General features: G+C 54.2%; 2 protein-coding genes across 6 annotated transcripts; one reads left to right on the top strand and one right to left on the bottom strand.

Moving 5' to 3' along the window:
* The first annotated feature begins 67 nt into the window (after window positions 1-67).
* LOC128090413 (scaffold attachment factor B1-like) lies at window positions 68-13,706 on the top strand. Of its 5 annotated transcripts, none has more exons than XM_052702719.1 (21): window positions 68-461; window positions 861-948; window positions 1,905-1,969; window positions 2,074-2,352; window positions 3,426-3,488; window positions 3,725-3,752; window positions 4,687-5,185; window positions 5,613-5,662; window positions 6,007-6,107; window positions 7,000-7,149; window positions 7,269-7,369; window positions 8,262-8,407; window positions 8,770-8,858; window positions 9,396-9,532; window positions 10,098-10,388; window positions 10,904-11,041; window positions 11,695-11,734; window positions 12,127-12,245; window positions 12,727-12,839; window positions 13,042-13,108; window positions 13,320-13,706. In XM_052702719.1, the coding sequence occupies exons 1-21, from the start codon at window positions 273-275 to the stop codon at window positions 13,444-13,446; spliced, it is 2,880 nt and encodes a 959-aa protein (XP_052558679.1). In that variant the 5' UTR covers window positions 68-272; the 3' UTR covers window positions 13,447-13,706. The 5 variants fall into 5 exon arrangements, 4 of the variants coding, with proteins under 4 accessions (XP_052558679.1, XP_052558680.1, XP_052558682.1 ...); XM_052702721.1 differs by lacking the exon at window positions 68-461 and adding an exon at window positions 488-595; XR_008210937.1 differs by lacking the exon at window positions 12,727-12,839 and having other exon boundaries at window positions 13,320-13,367.
* Window positions 13,468-19,088, bottom strand: MPND (MPN domain containing). Its single transcript, XM_052702729.1, is given in 13 exon segments — window positions 13,468-14,080; window positions 14,223-14,315; window positions 14,660-14,749; window positions 14,850-14,920; window positions 14,991-15,159; window positions 15,234-15,320; window positions 15,322-15,447; window positions 15,521-15,617; window positions 15,695-15,779; window positions 15,889-16,039; window positions 16,663-16,890; window positions 17,546-17,766; window positions 19,022-19,088. Coding segments are annotated over 13 exon segments (1,512 nt in total). The 5' UTR covers window positions 19,029-19,088; the 3' UTR covers window positions 13,468-13,993.
* Window positions 19,089-19,123: the final 35 nt, after the last annotated feature.

A 19,123-nucleotide genomic window follows, 5' to 3' on the forward strand; every position in this document is an offset into this window, starting at 1 on the left:
GCACTGCGGCTGCGTGGCGCCGCCGATAGCACAACTGCGCCTGCTCGGCGAGGCGCAAGCGTAATACTGCGCATGCGCATCTCCGGAGCGTGCGGCATCTTTCCTGCGCATGCGCGGCGCCCCTCACTCGGTGCTGCGGGCTCTCCGCGCGTGCGGGCTGCGCTCGCTCCCTCCCTCCCCTTCTCCTCAGCGCTTTCGCCACCATTTTGTGTTGCGACCGCACTTCGCGCCGTTGTTTTCACCCCGTCGTTCTCAGTCGAAACAACGGCTCTATGGCGGAGAGTCACTCAGCGACTGGGCAGGGTGAATACGTGTCCCTGAGCGGGTGCGGAACGCCGAGCTCCGAGCCCGAAACCCGTCGGCTGAGCGAGCTGCGCGTGATCGATCTGCGGGCAGAGCTGAAGCGCCGCAGTTTGGATAGCGGTGGGAACAAGAGCGTCCTGACGGAGCGGCTGAGGAAGGTGAGCGGGAGCGCTGCCGGGGGGGGGGAGGGGGACGCTCACACGGCGCGTGCGCGGCGCTGAGGGGAAAATGGCGCCAAAGCGGCGCTGAGGGCAGCCGGGCTGTGAGGGAGCGGCGGGGCTGCAGCGCTGCGGTGGGCACTGCGAGCGGCCCTCTGTGGGATGCGAGGTTTGAGGGTGGTGTAAAATCACGGAATATCTCACTTGGAGGTGGATCTGCAGGGGTAGCTGTGCGGCTGTTAAGGGTGGGCTCTTCTCAAACGACTCTTCCAATCGGCTCGGCTTCGGGGGCTCGCACTGTCACTTCTCTACGGTTCTGAACGCCTCCAGGCACGGGGCTCCTCCGTGCTGCAGCTGCGGGCCGTGCCGTCCCTCACTGTCGCCTTCTGTTCCCCACAGGCCATCGAGGAGGAAGGGGGGAATCCTGACGAAATACCCGTGATCTCTGAAAGCACAATGAAGAGAACCCCAAAAAGAAGCAGCAAAGGTACAGGCGGTGAAGGGAGGATTTCTACTCGTCTTCTCTTTGGGTTTTCTAATAGTTATTGCCCATTAATGCAATCTTGATTTTTATTTTTTTTTATTATTTTTCTCCTCAATTTGCTTTTCCTTTTGGAAAAGTGCTCAGTTTGATTGTAGCAATGAGTGTTTTGCAATCAGTGCTTACCACAATTGGATACAGACAGTTTTCCTTCTTATAGAATGGCCTGGGTTGAGAAGGAGCACAGTGCTCATCCAGTTCCAACCCCCTGCTCAGTTTAAAACCATTCCCCCTTCTTCTGTCGCTATCCACCCACGTAAACAGCTGTAGGCTGTTTATTCCAGAGCTTAGTCTGAAATATACGTTGCTGTCTGTCAGTCACAGAATCCTACAATGGCCTGGGTTGCAAAGCAGCACAATGCTCATCCAGTTCCAACCCCTGCTGTGTGCAGGTCGCCAGCCAGCAGCCCAGGCTGCCCAGAGCCACATCCAGCCTGGCCTCGAATGCCTGCAGGGATGGGGCATCCACAGCCTCCTTGGGCAACCTGTGCCAGTGCCTCACCACCTCTGGGTGAAAAACTTCCTCCTCATATCCAACCTAAACTTCCTTAGTCTTAAGTTAAAACCATTTCCTGTTGTTCTATCACTGGTTTTTTTGTTTGGTTTTTTTTTTTTGTTTTTTTCTTCTTTCCTGGAAGCACTTCTGAAAGAATGAACATTTGAGATAAATAACTGCAATTTCTACTCAGTCAGATGTAAGGGGTGCTCGGTGCTGCTCAAAACCTGTGTCAGAGCTTGTGCTGTGCTGCCTTACTGGTATAGAAAGCATAGAAACGCTCAATTTTGGAAAATGAGGAAAAAGTGGATGGCCAAGTAGGGTAGAATGCCTGTTATGATGAAAATGCATAACTTGAAAACTATATATTTGTAACTTCTTATATTCTAACAATCAATGCAATTAGGACGTAGACCAGACGAAGAGGGAGCTGAAGACAACGGCCTGGAGGAGGATTCTGGAGACGGGCAGGTATGCAGAGCTGTGCTGGAAGTGAAGAAAGGGCAGTGTTGTTTCTAAGCTACAATAACTTTTATATATGCTTTTTTTTTTTTTTTTTTTCTTTCTTCTTACAGGAGGACATTGAAACAAGTTTGGATAACTTGCAAGACATTGACATGATGGATATTAGTGTGTTGGATGAAGCCGAAATAGACAACAGCAATGCTGGAGATTGCGGAGAGGATTACAGTGCTGATCACATTCTTGACTCGCTGTCTGATAGTAGAGAAAATGCTGATGCAGAAATGAAAGAACTTCCAGATCAGCCTCCAGACTATGCTGTAGGAGACTTGGAGGCGTCCCCACAATTGTCAGAAATTAAAGAAGAGTCGAGAGAAATATCAGTAATGATGGTATGCATCTGTTCTGTGTGTGGAGTCAGATTCTTGTTGTTTTATGTTTGTTTTGTTTTCCAAGTTCAGTAGTGAAAGAGTCATCAGGGAGTAGTTGGAACCACTGGGGGCTCTACTGCTTCTCTCCATCACTGCTTTTTGTTCCTTTACATATCTGGGGAAATATTCTTGATTTTTAAACGCTTTGGTGTTTTTTGTATACATCATATGTCCATATATGTCACCTCTAGTCTGGGAAACAACGTTTTAATAACTTCACTTCATACTTCATTCTCATCTTCATATCTTTCCTTTGCTTTTATCTGCCTCTGTATGTTTCACCTCCTCAGCTGCACAGCAGCACACATGTATTCTAGGTGCTTCTTTTTGTCAAGATACGGCCTTGCACTTGCTGAAGTTTTACAGGTTGGTTTTCCATGCTCGTCTACCTGTTGCCCTGACTTCACCACAGTACTCATTTCTGCTAGAAGATGTCTTTCCTTAAGTCAAGTTTACCTCCTGCAGTGTTCCACAGGATGTTGAAGAATGCTCTTTGTGTGCAGTCTGATGGGGAGGTGCAGCCCTTGTTCCATCAGCCCGGTCTGTCAGCTCCCCAGACGGGGACTTTTCCTCCATTCCCAACTCTGGCAGTTACAGCAGTAGATTTAGCTCTGTCCTCCAGCATTCCTTACCCTCAGGACAAACGTGAATGCTGAGAAAACAGGGTTTAATTCAGCGAGGAAAGTGCCAGAATCTGGGTCAAATGCTGCAGTCTTTTCTCAGCATGCTCCTCGCTGCTCACTGAGGTTTCTTGGCTCTCTGTTTGCCACAGGGTGTAAAAGAAACGCTGCAGGAAGGATTGACCTTCTTAAAAGATCTCTGTGAGGCATCCCGTATTTCAGAGGTAGCGAGGCTTTCAGCGGCAGCCATCGGTCAGGTTTTAACCTCAGTCCTTCTTTTGGGCACTGGAGATCTTGGTGTGCTGCTTAGCAGTGAGAATCAGCTCCAGCCTTGGGTTTCTCATCCGGGTTTCACTTCCAGTGCCGTGATTTGGTAGATAACGAGGTGTCTGTTCTGTTCTGCGCTTTCTCCAGGTGGAGGTGGAAGACGTTGGAAACAGTTTTGATGCCGCTTCGTCTGAATTAATTGAAATAAAGGTAAATTGTGACCTGTTTTTACAAATGAAAAGCTTTCATACGTGTCATATCGTCTTCGTAGGGAGTGGAAACCGTAAAAAGTAACATTAAATCTTCTTGTGAGAAATCTTTGTAAAATGCAGTGGTTTCAAACCTGAGATCAGGAGAACCACGGCGAGGGAAGGGATGTGTCCCATGCTGGGTAACATCTCGGCCTGCTGTTGAGTACTGATATTTCTCTTCCCCCTTCCCCACAGGAAATTGAAGAGCTGCCTTTGGAACCAGGTACTGTTTATAAAAATACTAATTTAAAAAACAAAACAAAACAAAAAACAAACCAACCAAAATCCAGGGCTTTAAAACAGTTAAATTCTTCATTTAATCTTTTTTATATCCCTGTTTCCTTTTAAATTCATTACTGTAGTGTACGTTGTTATCATGGAGAATCCAGGTCATGCAGGGTCATAGAGATTGGAAACCCAGTCATATCACCAGATCTGTGGATGAGAACTGTTTGAAACATGTGTTTAACGTGGCGAAATCGTTCTGTGCAACTGCAGAGGAGCTAAAGAGTGAGCCTTAAAGGCACGAAGGTTCTGAGCCTAAAACAGATCTTGTGATATCACGCTGTACTCTAGTTCTGGGAGTGTGAATACAGGAGTGCAGGGCATAGCGAGCTGTGCTACAGAACAGAAGGTAAAGAGTGGCTGGACTTCAAAGGAACACAGTGCTGTCATGGGACGTCCCACGGATCACGTTTGGTTTCTGGACTGCAAACACAGCCATCTGCCGTCAGAACATCTGCTGTCAGAAGAAGGCCAGGTTTCGTGTTGGACTGTCTGCTAAAAGAATGCTGCAGAAAACTGGAAATTGAACTCTCAGTGCTTTGCTGTGTTGAGATCTTGGACTGTGGAAGCCAACTAGAGAAGAAACAGAGTGGAACGGTTCCATGAAGAGGATCAAGGATGAGCCAGAAGGTTTTGTTAAATCTGGGGGGGGATTTTTCTTCCCTGTTAACGTGTGAGGGCTGATGCAGTAGTGTGTCAGAGTGCAGTGAGCGTAGGACTTGTAACACTGGGTACACTAGGGTTTTCCAATCTCTGTGTAGCTTAGCCTTCTCTTGGTGTTAGTGTGGCAGCCATGCCAGTTCCACGTTTGTGATTGCTGTATTTCCCTGGTGATTAAACCTTGTGCCATTCTATTCCTGTTAAATCCGTAGAAAATGAGAAAATACTCGACATTTTGGGGGAAACTTGTAAATCTGAGCTCCTTAACGAAGAAACCTCCGAAGCGGAGCAGCCACATGCACAGGAAGCAAGTAACGTGGTGCCAGGCAAGAGGCTGGCAGAGGAAGAGGACGCTCTTGCTGCCGCTCAGTCGGAGGAAGATGCTTTAGATTTGGACAGCAGATCGGCACAAGCTATGGCAAGGAAGGAGGCAAAGCGTTTAGTTGTAGCGAAAGGGGAGACAAGTGAACAGACAATAGAGGAAGAGAAGCTGGACTCTGACTCTGTAGGAGTAGAGAGCGTAAGCGATCAGAGTAGCAAGCGCTGCCAAGGCCTGGAAGCCTCTAGTGGGGAAACAGCGGAGAGAGGCGCAGGTGCGGAAGGCAAGGATAGCAAAGAAGATGCCAAGAAAGCAGAAGACAAAGCTAATTCAGAGGAATGCCCCGCTACTAAAGAGTCCTCAGCCAGTGAGGGCGGTGATCAGAAAAAGAGGTTTGTTTTTTCTCCGTTATAGACCAGATGCTATCTTTTGTCACGGGTCGTTAAGTGCTGCCGATAAGCCGTGTCCTTCAATTGGCCACCGCGCCTCTGAAATTGTAGCCTATTGCTAAAGAATCGGTTTGATTTCTCCTTGTGCAGAATTGTCGTTGTTTGGTTAAGCGCAGAGGGTTTGATTTCTTTCCTTCCTCAACCTTCAAAGGTTGTTTTCTTAAATTACTCTGATTTCTGTCATCTGCAAAACAGCATTAATTGTCATCTTAAGTATGCGAGTCCCTTATTTCCAGTCACTCTTCCAAAAATTTGCAGAGGTACCTTTTATTTCAGAACTAATTGGTACTGGTAGGTATAAAATTCTAGTGCACAACCTGAACTTGCTTTGTCTGATGCTTGGTTGAATAATGTGTTGTTTTGTCTTTAGCCCTGTGGAGGAGGACAAAGATACAAAGCAAGCCTCCAAAGATGAGAAAGGTAGGCTGTTTTCCTTCAAGAAATAAAAACATCAATTGAAAGGAGTTTGTTTTGTGTTAACGCTTAATATTTTGTCATTCTCTTCCAAGTGATTACAGTGTAAGGAGGCCTGTGTGTAGGTGAGAACTCCTTCAGGCTATTTGGATGTAGAGCTCTAAAGTTAATTGCTGAGGGCTGCAGTTTATGCTCTGGTTTTAAGTGGGAATGTTTTGGAAGCGGTGAAGTTGCCGTTGTGCTGGAAGAGGTTTGAGCAGGAGGGTAGAAAGCGGAGTTGTTTTCTCGCTGTTGTGTTCTTGCTTAAAAGGTTGCAGGTCGGATTTTACGCTGTGTTTCTGTTCCCTCAGGCCGTGCTGGCAGCGGCTCTGGCAGAAATCTGTGGGTCAGCGGCCTCTCATCCTCCACGAGGGCAACGGACTTGAAGAATCTCTTCAGCAAGTATGGAAAGGTGCGTGGAGGGGGGGCAGGCTGACAGCGACCGTGTCTCATGGGGGGCCCTGGAAGTTCTGCTCACTTGGCTTCTGGCTGTTCTAATGGCTGGCTGGACTGAGCACTGAACTCTTCCTGCATTCTATTGAAACTGAAAGTAGTAAATCTCATAAATAACATTGTCTGGGATGGGACAAAAGGGAAATAGTGGTTTTGGAGGATCTCTGCTCAGCCGCTCTAAAATTAAGACAGCTCTGGATGTGAGGGCAGCACTTACAGAGGGGAGCTCACTGCAAGGCCACCTCCCCTCCCTCCTGCCTCCCTGGTGTGATGTGGATGTTTGTGTCGCTGGGCACGACTCGCCTGTAGGCATTTGGGGATAGAGGCTGACAGATGTCTCCTGAGGAAAGGCAGATGAATTAGGTTATCCTCCTGCTTGGGTATCTTTAAGTCAGCTCCCTGCTCAGCACCTCAAGCTCCGATTTTGAGCGTGGGTTTTATGGTGGCGTCTCTTTCAAGAGCTGAATCATCAAATCAGTCCCACAGCTCTGGGCTGCCAGTTGGCGACCCTGCACACGGAGGGGGTTGGAACCAGATGAGCGTCGTGGTCCTTTGCAGCCCAGGCCGTTCTGTGATCTCTTCCGAGGGTATTTTGTGCAGTCAAGCTTGGCTGAGGCACCTTTGGAACACTGTGGGCCCAGCAGTGTGTGCCAGGTTACAATGAACCCATCTCTGAAGTGAGCTTAGCACTGCTGTCCTGGAGTGCCAGCAAAGTGTTGTGTGCCAGGAACGTTTCCTCTGCGTTAAAACTGAGCTATCACCAGCAAGCAGAGCTGCTCACACAGTTGATCAGAGCTGATTTACCCTTGTTTCTCCAACCACGAGGGCTTTTTCTTCTTCTTCCCCTGCAGGTGGTTGGTGCAAAAGTGGTGACAAACGCTCGCAGTCCCGGCGCGCGCTGCTACGGCTTTGTGACCATGGCCTCGTCTGAGGAAGCCACCAAGTGCATCAATCACCTGCACAGGACAGAGCTGCACGGGAAGATGATTTCTGTGGAAAAGGTCGGCGGTAGCTCTCACGTGGCAGGATGTTGGAGCGAAAGGTGGAATTTTAATGCCTGTGTTTTATTGTTTAAGAAAAAAAAAAAAAACAAAAAAAACGCTTCTTGCTGAAATTCTAGGCCAAAAATGAACCGGCTGGGAAAAAGCCTTCAGACAGAAAGGAAGGCGAAGCGCGGAAGGAAAAAGACAGGCACCATTCTGCAGATTCCAAATCTGAGAAGTAAAGTGTTTTGTGTGTTTTGTTTTTTCTTTAATGTGTATTTTCCTGTGTTTAAAGACCGCTCCTTTGAAACACAGCCGCGTCAGAAAAGGGGACAGGAATTGCAGTGAGTCTTGATTTGCTGCTTGCTGCATCTGGAGCGAGAGTCATACTGGAAAAATAGCCAGAAGTGCATCTTAATGGGCTCTCTGTTACAAAACAGGGGGAGTTTCAGTGTTCTGTAACAAAACACACAGCTGTGTGAGATCATGTCACAGCAACCAATATTTTTTAATCAGAATTTTGTCCTCTCGTCTGGTTTGGATTTGTTCTGCTCGTTGCTGGTTGGGCTAAATGGTTTTAGAATCATTAAGGCTTTATGACCACTATGACTGCGCTGACAATCTTCCTGGTAACTGGTCTGTTTGCTGATAGGCCAAATGATGAGTAAGCAGTGCTCCTGTACTTTGTTTTCCACGTGCTCTTTTCCTTTTGAAAGAGGCATTTTGCTTTACTGCCTCATAAAGTCACCAAAGTCCTGCAAAGGAGCTGCAGGCTGAATTCCTTGTGTCAGATGCACAAGGATTTGTTTGAAAGCTTCTCTTGTCGTGGAGCTCAGCCTGCAGCTGGGTGAGCCCTTCTCCCCGTGCCATGCATGAGCTGAGCTGCAGCGGAGATTTGTGTTTGTAGCACTCACTCTCCATCCTGAGAGGGGTCACATCTGTAGTCCCTGGCTTTCAGGCAGCCTTAGCTCAGTGGTGTTTGCTGCTCTGCAGCCCGTGCACAAGTGCAGCCTGGCGTGCTGTCGGTGCTTGGCAGCACAGAAGTGGCGTTAGGATGCTTTTGTCTTCGGTAGGAGTGGTGACTGAGCACCTCTTGTCAGGTCTTCTATTAAAGCAAAGTTCGCCTGCAGGTCTGGTGGTGTTAAAAAGGAGGAGAAGGCCGACAAAAAAGACGATGGGAAGAAATCTGAGAAAGATTCAAAGGATGAGAAGGAAGGGAAAGAGAAAGAGGAGCAGAAGGCTGGAGCCTCCGATCGATCCAGGGCGAGCAAATCAGGTGTGTTGGCAGGTGCAGTGCTTGGAAGAGTTGGTGCAGTGTGAGCAGCTGTGGAGAGGTTTGTAGTTCATTAACTGTGGCGAAAGTGCGTGTTCTGCAGACATCAGCTGATTTGCTTGCTTGTAAACCTCCAGCTCTGCTAGAGAGTGCTTCACTGAGGCGTTAGCATAGATTCTGTGCCCTTTCCCCCAGCTTGCACGTGGTTGGCAGGCTGTTGTAAATGGTGATAGGTTCTTGCACAAGTCACCTAACAACCCTGGTAAAATAATATCCTGATATTATTGATATTATCCTGATTATTGATATTATCCTGATACATCCATCTGCAGTAGTATTTATTCCTGTGTGCTTTTGCTTTCTAGCAAGTCGAGGAACTGAGAGGACAGTGGTGATGGATAAATCTAAAGGAGAACCCGTTATTAGCGTGAAAACATCTGCTTCCAAAGAGAGGGTAAGCAGGGCTTCGTGGACACTTCTCTGTAAGAGCAGGTGTGAATGACCCTACTGTGTGAGGGCTGCAGGGTGTCCTGATCCTGCCTGTGTGAGGGCTGCAGGGAGTTCTGCCTCCTGTGTGGGGAACTGTTGACCTGTGGCAGCGTTTTAGGAAGCGTTAAGGAGTCAATTGCGCTGTGAAGGTAAATGCTGGTGCTTCACCTCGCAGTCGTGCTGCTGGAGCTGAGGAAGTAGGAATGTAATTTGACAGTGGTGTTAAGATGATCCGTCTGCAGTGTGGTGCCCCGTGACCTTTGCAGTGCTATCACTTACCAGCAGCACCAGGCAGGCCATGTGCCTCCAGTATTTCTGTGCTCTTACACTCACCAGAAGCTCTGGCCAAATTCTGGGCGCTTCTCCCCGACTCCTGTGTGTGATTCCACGCCGTTCACCTCCAGGAGGGCGGCAGCGTTCTGAGTCGAAACCAAGCGGGTGTTTTGCTTGGGAGTCATGGCTGGAAGCATTCAGCTAAACGTCATTCTTTGATTTGCCTCAGAGCACGAAGAGCCAGGACCGCAAATCTGAGAGCAAGGAGAAGCAGGACATCTTGTCGTTCGATAAAATCAAAGAGCAGCGCGAGCGCGAGCGGCAGCGGCAGAGAGAGCGCGAGATCCGGGAGACGGAGCGGCGGCGGTGAGTGCCAGGCTCTGCTCTGCAGCCCCAGCTGTGCTGCAGCCGGGTTCCCTGTGGGCCTTTCCACGATGGCAGCTCGGCTCGCTCTGATGCTGAGCTGCTGTGCAGAGCTGGGGAGGCTTTTCTGTACCCAAACCGGCCATCGCTAAGCTTGTGCTTCTGAGAGGCTGCTGTGGGCAATGGCTTCTGTGGGCACCCCCAGCTCACGCGTTGTGCTGAGGCAGAGCTGAATGCTCCTCATGCTTGTGTTCTGCCTGAAAGTTTTGACATGTCTCCTAAATCCTTCAGTTGTTGGAGCTCTGTGCTGCCACGCTGTGCTCTACCAAAACTTTCTTGGCCCATCTTAGAGCGGGTGCTGCCTTACTGATGTGGAATGCTTAACTCCCTTTGGGCTCCTATTAAGCAGCTTTGGTTGGGTTGAGAAGAGACCGTTTGTATTTAATCCTACAGTGAGAAAAACATAACTTCTGTTTTGAAAGGTGAACTAATAGGAGCACCAAAAATGAGCAATAAAGCCTCGATTGGAGATAATTGACTGAAAAACAAATGTCTCCTTTTCAATTAGAGAGAGAGAAAGGCGAGAGCGAGAGCAGCGCCTTCAGGCCATGCACGAGAGGGACGAAAGGCAGAGGCTGCAGAGGGAGAGGGAGAGACTCGAATTTCAAAGGCAGCGTCTGGACAGAGAGCGCTTGGAGAGGGAGAGATTGGAGAGGGAAAGGATGCACATCGAGCAGGAGAGGAGGAGAGAGCAGGAACGGATCCAGAGGGAGAGGGAGGAGCTGCGGCGCCAGCAGGAGCAGCTGCGCTACGAGCAGGAGCGGCGCTCAGCGATGAGGAGGCCCTACGATGATGGCAGGTAACTGCAGTGGGACACCAGGCTCTGGCCACGTCTGCCTGCAGGTGCGCTGTTCTGGAGGATGCAGGAGAGCGGTGTGAGGTGTGCTGGAGGAGTTTAGGTTGGAAATGAAGCAGAATTTCTTTGTGAAGAGGGTGGTCAGTGGTCAGGTGTTGGAACGGCTGCCCAGGGTGGAGTCCCCGTCCCTGTGGGTATTTGGGACGTGTGGGAATGGCACTGGGGGACGTGGCTCAGTGATGCGCCCGTTGGGTTGTGCTGATGGTTGCACTGCATCTTGAAGATCTTCAGCTTTGGATGGTTCTGGGAATCTAAACTGTAAAGCTGGGGGGCCAGCAGGAGGGGCTTGTTCTCATGTCTCCCCCTGCTGAGGGTCTGCTTTTTGGGGTGGTGTGCTGAGACCTCAATTACAAATCAGAAATAACTCTAAAATGGTGGGATTGCGTGCGGTTTGATCCCAAGCTCTCACTCGAGATGAAGAAAGGAGCTCCGTACGAGGTTGGCTTCCTTCCTTGCAGGCGAGATGATCCGTACTGGCCAGAGGCGAAGCGGGTGGTGCTGGACGACAGATACCACTCTGAGTTTGTGCGCCAGGACCGCTTCCACGACTTCGACCACAGGGATCGCGGCCGGTACCAGGATCATTCCTTGGACAGGTCAGCACGAGGCACAGGTTCTTCTCCCCGTACCCTGAAGGAAACTCGGTGTCTTTCTGCCTCACTCGTGGGTTGAGCAGTGCTGAAAACAGATGAGCCTCGTGCTTTTCTTGCATCTGATCCCATGTGTACTTGCAGCGCTGTGCCCCCCAGCTCAGCTGTGCCGAGGGCAGTCCTGCAGTCCTCAAGGTGCATGGAGGTGTGATTTGTGAATCCAGGCTAATTAATCCAAGATGTCACAACCTTCCTTTTGCTGCAGTGCTTTCCCTGCTCCTTGGCAACACAGCTTACACTGACTTTAGCTCCACAGTCTGCTGAAGTGCTCTGTGCAGTGTGGGCACTTTGGGCTGCTCTCAGAGGAGCTTTGGGAGGAGCTGTGCCACTTCTGCTTCTAACTCATTTCTGTGCTGGTGGGTTCACTCTGTTCTTCCTTGGCTCCAGGTCTGCCCTCGTCCTGCTGGCCATCACTCAGTGTCACCTGAATTACTCATTGCTCTGAGCCTTCCTTTGGTCTCTTTGTATGACATCAAAACTCCTTTCAGTATGTTACAGCTGGACAGATGCTGGCTTCTCAGACTTACAGCCCTCCAAACACAAAGGTGCTGCTTATAGATTACGACCGTTGGCTTAACTGAAACCTTTTTTCTTTCCAGAAGAGAAGGTTCAAGAGGAATCCCAGACAGAGACGGGCAGGTGGGTGGCATCCACATCATGGCTTCGTTTCACACCAAGTGCAAAGCAGGAGCAGCACGCTGCTACCTGTTCTCAACTGGAGCTGCTGGCATTGAGGCGTCTGTCCGTCAGCGCTGGGGCCGGGGGGCGGCGCGTGGTGACGGATTCCTGCCTCAAAGCCCTGCGATGCAGCAGCTGGGGGGGGGGGGGGTTTCCCTTCTCTTAGCACTGGTGTAGAAAGAGACGTTCTGCCAAAAGCCGGCACCCACCTGCAAGTGGGGCTGTGAAACCAAACCGGAGCCAAGCGCACAAAGCGCAGCAGCAGAACGAGGGGCAGCTGCCGCTTTGCTTTGTGCGGAGCTGCGGCTGGGGAAGGGGGGAGCGGCGCTGTGACCGCCCCGCTTGCCTTGCAGCATTACCCCGACGAGCGGCACGGCCCCGAGCGGCACCCGCGGGAATCCCGCGACGGCTGGGGCGGTTATGGGTCGGAGCGGAGGATGAACGAAGGCAGAGGGATCCCCCCGCCCACCCGGTTAGTGCTCCGGCGCCAGGCTGCGGCGGCGCTTCGTCCTCGCGGGTAAAAAGGGGGCGCTGGTGGGAGCGCGGCGCGAGGCTTCCTCCTGCTGGGTCCTTTGAGCCTCTGGTCGGGATGCGCCAGGGATTTAGGGGCGAGGAGGGGCTCTGTAAGCAGCTCCCCTTCCCAGCTGAGGCTGGGTGCTGTTAGCTGCCCCGGGCAGAGCAGCGCTCCTAGCTAGAACTCGGCATTCAGCAGACGGAGGTGATGGGGGGAGCTGAGCATGCTGGTGGTTTCTGTGCAAGTCAGCAGCCGGGCCGGATGCGTCCCAGCAGCGTGGGGCTGAGTGCAGGCACACCGACAGGGAGCAGGGGTTGGCTGGCTGGTCGCATCTCGCCCGCTCTGTGCTCCACCCAGCACGTGGGGCTGTGCAGGTAGCGCCTCCCGCGCTGCCGCAGCGATAAGGGGCGCCTAGAAGATTCTCTTTTATTTTTTTAAGAGATGGACGTGACTGGGGAGATCATGGTCGAAAGTTAGAGGGGCATCAAGATCGTTCATGGCAGGGCAGTGTGGCTGGAGGAGTGATGGGACGGGATCATGAGAGATGGCAAGGTACACTTGCTGCTTCCCAGTGTGATCGTGGTCTTTCTATCAATGACTGCTGCTGAACTTGTGGTGCTAATTAAAGCCTGCCGACCTTCACAGCGTTACTGAGAAAGCAAATCAAACTGGGGACGATCTGGCTTTTCTGGTAGGGCAACACGAAGGCCTTTTCTCCTCCCCCCACCGCTGCTTTCTCTCGTTCTGTGCTCAGGTGGTGATCGAGGCACGCCTGGTCAGCAGGGACCAGGCCACGCGACGCACCGCGGCGGGATGGCAGGGTAAGGAGCTGTCACCTGGGTACCAACAGGCCTGAACCAAAGCAAAATGCAAAGTGCAAAGTGCAGAGGCACGCTTTGAGATCCAACTCGAGTGTGGATTTGCAAGTAGGAGGGGAAAAAAAAACCCAGACAGAATCAAATGGCTGCTGGGAGACGCGCGGCCGCCTCTTGCTTCCCGTCCCGTTCCCAGCCTGTCTGCTCTCCCTTGTAGGCGTGGAGGATTCACGCAGGGCCCAAACCACAGCCAGGTGGCACCGAGTGCTGCAGTGCAGGGGGGGTTTGCAGGCCAGGAGCGGGGACACAGAGCGACCGAGCCGCGCTTCGCCCGCCGCTACTGAGAGCGCTTTAATACACAGATCTATAGACAGAAAAATCTATTTTTAATACAAAACGCCAATGGGGGTGAGTTTTATTGAGCAACTTGAATTTGTGGTGACGAAAAAGCGAGACTGCTGCCACATCGTAGCCAAACGCTCTATCAGTTCAGCTGATTGGTTTCCTTTCTTTGTTATGAACGTGTTCTTGGTCGGCATTGAAGTTTCTGTTAGTGAAACATTCCATTTTTCCAGAACAATAAAAGCAGTTGATGGTGAACAAACGCTTCCTTCTTCCCGGGGTCTTTGGCAGCCTGTGGAATCGAAACAAGTTCTGCTTTCGGCCCTGAGGGCAGCTGTGGGGCAGAGAGCCGTGTGTGTGTGGAAGAGGTGAGACTGGGATTCCTCCTTCATTTCTCCGTGCTCTGTTACACTGCGGAGCCTTGGGCCCCCAGGAGCCCCGCTGCCCTGTGCCCCCAGCTGCTGCCTCCGGTCCTTCCTTCGGCTTCCCAGGGCGATGCTGCGTCCCTGCGGTGCTGCTTGCAGCCCCTGCTCCCGTTGCAGCTCCTGCTCAGCTGCTGTACCTCAGCAGGCCGTAGATCTGCTCCAGGATGTGGGCAAAGCTCTGGTCCTTGGGGCTGCGAGAGGCCAGGGAGCCCTGCGGAGAGGAATGCAGCTCTGCTCGCCAGGCTCACCCTGTGCGCTCTGCTCTGCCCTGCACCGGGGTGAAGTAAAACCCAATTAACAGCTCTGGGAGGAGCGGGGCGGGTAGAGCTGAGCTCCCAGGAAGCACTGCCCACCTTCAGCTTATCCAGGTAGGTCTGGTCCTGGCTCCACAGCTCCTGGAACTTCACCAGGTCCGGGGCTCCTTTGTAGAACTCCACCAGCAGCGTCTGGGGGCGGGGGCAGGGGGCTGCAGTGGGGCTGAGTGCTCCTTCCCCAGACCCCCAGAGCAAACAAGGATAGAGGAGAGATCGTCCCCAAAGCTGGGACGGGTGGCAGGGGCACAGCCTGGGTTTGGGGGTGAGAGGGGGGTGAGGGACTGAACAGGCTGCCCAAGGAGGCTGTGGATGCCCCAGCCCTGCAGGCATTCAAGGCCAGGCTGGATGTGGCTCTGGGCAGCCTGGGCTGCTGGTTGGCGACCTGCACACAGCAGGGGTTGGAACTGATGAGCGCTGTGCTGCTTTGCAGCCCAGGCTGTTCTGTGGTTGTATGACAGCTCCTGCCCCACGCTCACCATCTCCTGCAGGACGTCGTTGGTGAGGAAGCCGTCCTGGATGTAGGCCACCTCCACATCCATGGGGATGCCGTAGTCGTTGGGCCGTTGCTGGATGAGAGGGGAGTGGGGTCACCTATGGGGTCACCTATGGGGTCACCCATCTGTCACTGCACTGGGCCCCCCTGAGGAGGCGATGGGAGCCGCTCACCTCAGGCGGTGGCATCACCCAGAAGGGCGCAATCTTGGACTCCACACCGGGGTTACCAGCATAGTAGGGCCCTGGGAGGAGAGATGGGGCTGATGGGGGGGGGGGCTGCCGCCCTGTGCCCCCCCAGGGGTGGGTGCTTACCGCAGATGAGGGCCAGGCAGGGCTGGAAGCCGTTGCCGCTGCCCTGCAGTTTGAGCTGGTAATCCATCTGCGCGTCGATGTCGTGCAGGGAGGGCAGCGCGGGGCCGAAGGGGTGGCTGTGGTACCAACCCACCAACGACAGCCCCCGCAGGAACAGGCTCTGGCAGATCTGGGGGGCGAGGATCGCGTCGGACCCCCCCACATCACGGGGGGCACCCGGGGGGCGACGGGGCCTCGCGTTACCTCCTCCTCCACGGCACCCGCGGTCTCAGCATCGCCCAGGCGGCTCCGGCACGGGAAAGCGCGCAGCACCGTCAGCACTGCGGGGACGTGGGGGTGGGTGGCAGCGCCAGGGGCTGTTCCCCCCTGTCCCCCATTGCCTACGCTGCGTGTTGGTGTCCCAGCGGCCTCCCAGATAACCCACGACTTCACTGCGCGTCAGGTGGCTGTGGAAATCCTAAAGGAAAAAGGAATGGGCCGAGGGGATCCTAAAAGGGATCCTAAGATCCCAGCAGGGGAAGGGGACGCACCAGCAGCAGGAGGACGTTGCTGGAGATGGCCACGTTGAAGGGCTGGAACTTGTTAATGGCGGCGAAGGACGTCACCTCCACCAGGGTCTGTGGGTTCCTGCAACAGACACAGCCCCGCTCCCCCCGGCCCTCCCCACCCCGAGGGCTGACCGAGGTGAGGCTGGGGGTCCCTACCTGGCTGCGTCGCGTGTGCCCAGCATGCAATAGCGGACGGGCGCCCGGCTTTTGCTCTCCGGCCTCCTCGCCGGGGGGGTGGGCTCTGTACAGCAGTGCACGGCCCCCCGTTACCACCATCACGTCCCCATGGCCACCACCGTAACCCCGTTACCATTCCCTGCAACCCCCTTCCTGCCACCATTACCCCTCACCCTGCTCTGCTGTGCCGCGGCCCGGCAGCTTCTTGCTCTTCTCCTCCGTTCTCTTGGTGGCTGCTGGCTCCGGTGCGGGCGTTCGGCCGTCCCCAGCCTCCTCCTCTTCCTCCTCGGGCAGCTCATCCTCCTCGCCCTCGCTGGGCAGAGCCTGGAGCAGAGCACCAGGAGGGGCTGAGGGCTGTGCCCACCCCAGGGCCCCAAGGGGAACCTCTGCGGTGACATGGATGGGAACCCCCCCAAGGCTCCTCCTTGGGACCCCGGTGGGAGCACCCTGAGGCTCAAGGGCATTTCCTTGGGGACACCGAGGGGGACGTCCAGACCCATTCCCAGGGACACCAATGGGGATCTGAGACACCTCTGTGGGGACAACCACAGAGACCTTAGGCATCTCCCGAGGACACCAGAACGGACCTCCTTGGGGACACCTATGGGGACACCCCAGGCCTTTCCTCGGGGACACCCATGGAGACCTGATGCACCTCCTTGGGAAACCCACAGAGAAACCCCAGGCCCTGGGACACCCCAAGACTTCACCTTGAGGACACCCACGGGGACCCCTCGAAACACCTCTCCAGTCCCCAGGACGCCTGTTTGGGGACACCCAGGTCTGTCCCTGGGGCACCACCCCGAACCCGAGGCACTGGGGGAGGCACTGGGGACACCCCAGCGGAGATCCTTGCAGTCAATACAGGAACCCCCCCGAGTCCCCTCCTCAGGGACACCCATGGGGACACGCCAGGCCCCTCCTTGGGGACGCCTCCGGGTTCCCACCTCATCGCTGGGCGCGTGGGGCTGGTGGTGCCGCAGCCACGCAGCCTTGTACTGATCCAGGCGCTGCCCCTTGTAGCGCACGGAGGCCCAACCGCAGCCCGACTTCTTGGCAGGGTTCACCAGGCGCTTGCAGTGCGTGGCCCAGGCGCTGGGTGAGCCGAACACCTGCCCCGTCTCCTGCCACGTGATGGCCCCGTCCGCACCCAGGTCCCCCACGAACTTCTTGCCCTGGGAGCAGCAGGGAGGGCTGATACGGACCGTGTCCCCATCCGGGTCCCCATGCGTCCCCACCCGTGTCTTCACCCCATGCCCCCATCTGTGTCCCATCCGTCTCCCCATCCGTGTCCCCCTCCGTGTCCCTCCCCATCTGTCTCCATCCCTGTCCCCATCTGTGTCCTCACCCATGTCCTCATCCGTGTCCCCATCCGTGTCCTTACCGCCATGTTTCCATCCATGCCCACACCAATGTCCCCATCCATGTCCCCATTGCTGTATCCACCCATGTCCTCACCTGTGTCCCCATCACCATTGTCCCCATTCATTTCCCCACCTACATCTCCATCCACAGCCCCACTGCCACGTCCCCATACATGTCATAGAATCACGACCCCGTCCATGTCCCCATCTCCATGTCCCCATCTCCATGTCCCCATCCATGTCCCTACCACATCTCAATCCATACCCAACATCTATGGCCCCATCCACGTCCCATGTCCCCATCCCTGTGTCCCCATCCGTGTCCCCATTGCCATGTCCCCATCCACGTCCCGTGTCCTCAACAATATCCCCATCATCCTGTCCCCATCCGTGTCCCCATCCACACCCCCATCGGTGTCCCAACCACGTCCCCATCCCCACCTCCCCCCCTCCCCGCTGCCCTCACCAGGTAGTAGATGGACAAGACCCCCCTCCCCGCTTCCAGCAGCCCGTCACGCAGCAGCACACGCAGAGTGATGCCCCGACGTGTCAGCACGGCCCCCCGGGGTCCCCCCGCTGCCCTGGTCCCACTGTCAGGTTCCGGCTCGGCCTCATCCAGCCCCGGCTCCAGCTCATCCTCCTCCTCCTCTGCGCACTCATCCCCGCTTGGGGAGGCGGCCGCCAGAGCTGTGGGGTGGTGGGGACAGAGCCTGCGTCACCCCCAAGGCGAGAGGGGAACCCCAGCTCTTGGGACAGAGCCTTTGGGTGACCCCAACCACGGGGGGGAAATGGGGACGTTGGGGGATGAGAGGGGATGTGGGGACATGGGGGACACAGGGGGTACAGGGGGATACAGGGGGACAGCAACATGGGGATATGGGGATTTGGGGACATAGGGATGTAGGATGATGGAGATATGGGGGCGTGAGGATGTAAGGAAATGAGAATAAAGGGGTGTGGGGATATGGGATGCAGGGACACAGGGACATGAGGATACAGGGATATGGGGACATGATACAGGGGTATGGGGATGGGGTGATGAGGGGATATGGGGACACGAGGATACGGGGACGTGGGGACACGGTGATGCGGGGACACAGCGATACAGGGACACAGCGACTGGGGAAATGGGGCTATGAGGGCATGGGGACACGGGGTCATGGGGATGTGGGGGTATGGGGATATATGGGGATATGGGGAAATATGGGATATATGGGGAGATATGGGGGAATATGGGGATACATGGGGATACATGGAGAGATACGTGGAGATATGGGGAGATATATAGGATATATAGGATATATGGGATATATGGGGATATATGGGGATATGGGGTTATATGGGGATATATGGCATATATGGGGAGATATGGGAATATATGGGATATATGAGGATATATGGAGATATGGGGATATATGGGGACGCAGGGATATATGAGGATATGGGGATATGGGGATATATGGGATATATGGGATCATATATGGGATGATATACGGGGATATGGGGATATATGGGATATATGGGATGATATATGGGATGATATACGGGATATATGGGATGATATACGGGGATATGGGGATATATGGGATATATGGGATGATATATGGGATGATATACGGGATATATGGGATGATATATGGGATGATATATGGGATATATGGGATGATATATGGGATGATATATGGGATGATATATGGGATGATATACGGGATATATAGGATGATATACGGGGATATGGGGATACAGGGACGGCACACACGAGGCTGACGGGCGGCGCGGGTGGGGACGCAGGGATTTGATGGGGGGACAGAGCGAGGGGCAGCCCCTTCCCACCCCCTTCCCCTCCTTTCCCCCCCCCCGGTGCCCGCACACAGCTGCGTTCCCCCCTCCCCCCCGTTCCCCCCCGCCCCGCACCGCCCCCCCGTTCCGCTCCCCCCGTTACCTGCCATGCTCCCACGCCGTTCCCCCCCCCCCCCCCCCCGCGTCGTTCCCACGTGACGGGGCGGCTCCGCGAGCTCCGCCCCCAGCCGAGCGGTGCGGGGGG

Source organism: Tympanuchus pallidicinctus, unplaced genomic scaffold, assembly GCF_026119805.1.
Source record: "Tympanuchus pallidicinctus isolate F22 unplaced genomic scaffold, pur_lepc_1.0 scaffold46, whole genome shotgun sequence".
In the NCBI taxonomy this organism is placed as follows: domain Eukaryota; kingdom Metazoa; phylum Chordata; class Aves; order Galliformes; family Phasianidae; genus Tympanuchus; species Tympanuchus pallidicinctus.

Coding starts and splice junctions, on each gene's coding strand:
- LOC128090413 (XM_052702719.1), top strand. CDS start 273: ATGGCGGAGAGTCACTCAGCGACTGGGCAGGGTGAATACGTGTCCCTG. Junction 1,970..2,073: donor AGGATTCTGGAGACGGGCAG/GTATGCAGAGCT, acceptor TTCTTCTTACAG/GAGGACATTGAAACAAGTTT. Junction 8,408..8,769: donor ATCCAGGGCGAGCAAATCAG/GTGTGTTGGCAG, acceptor TTTGCTTTCTAG/CAAGTCGAGGAACTGAGAGG.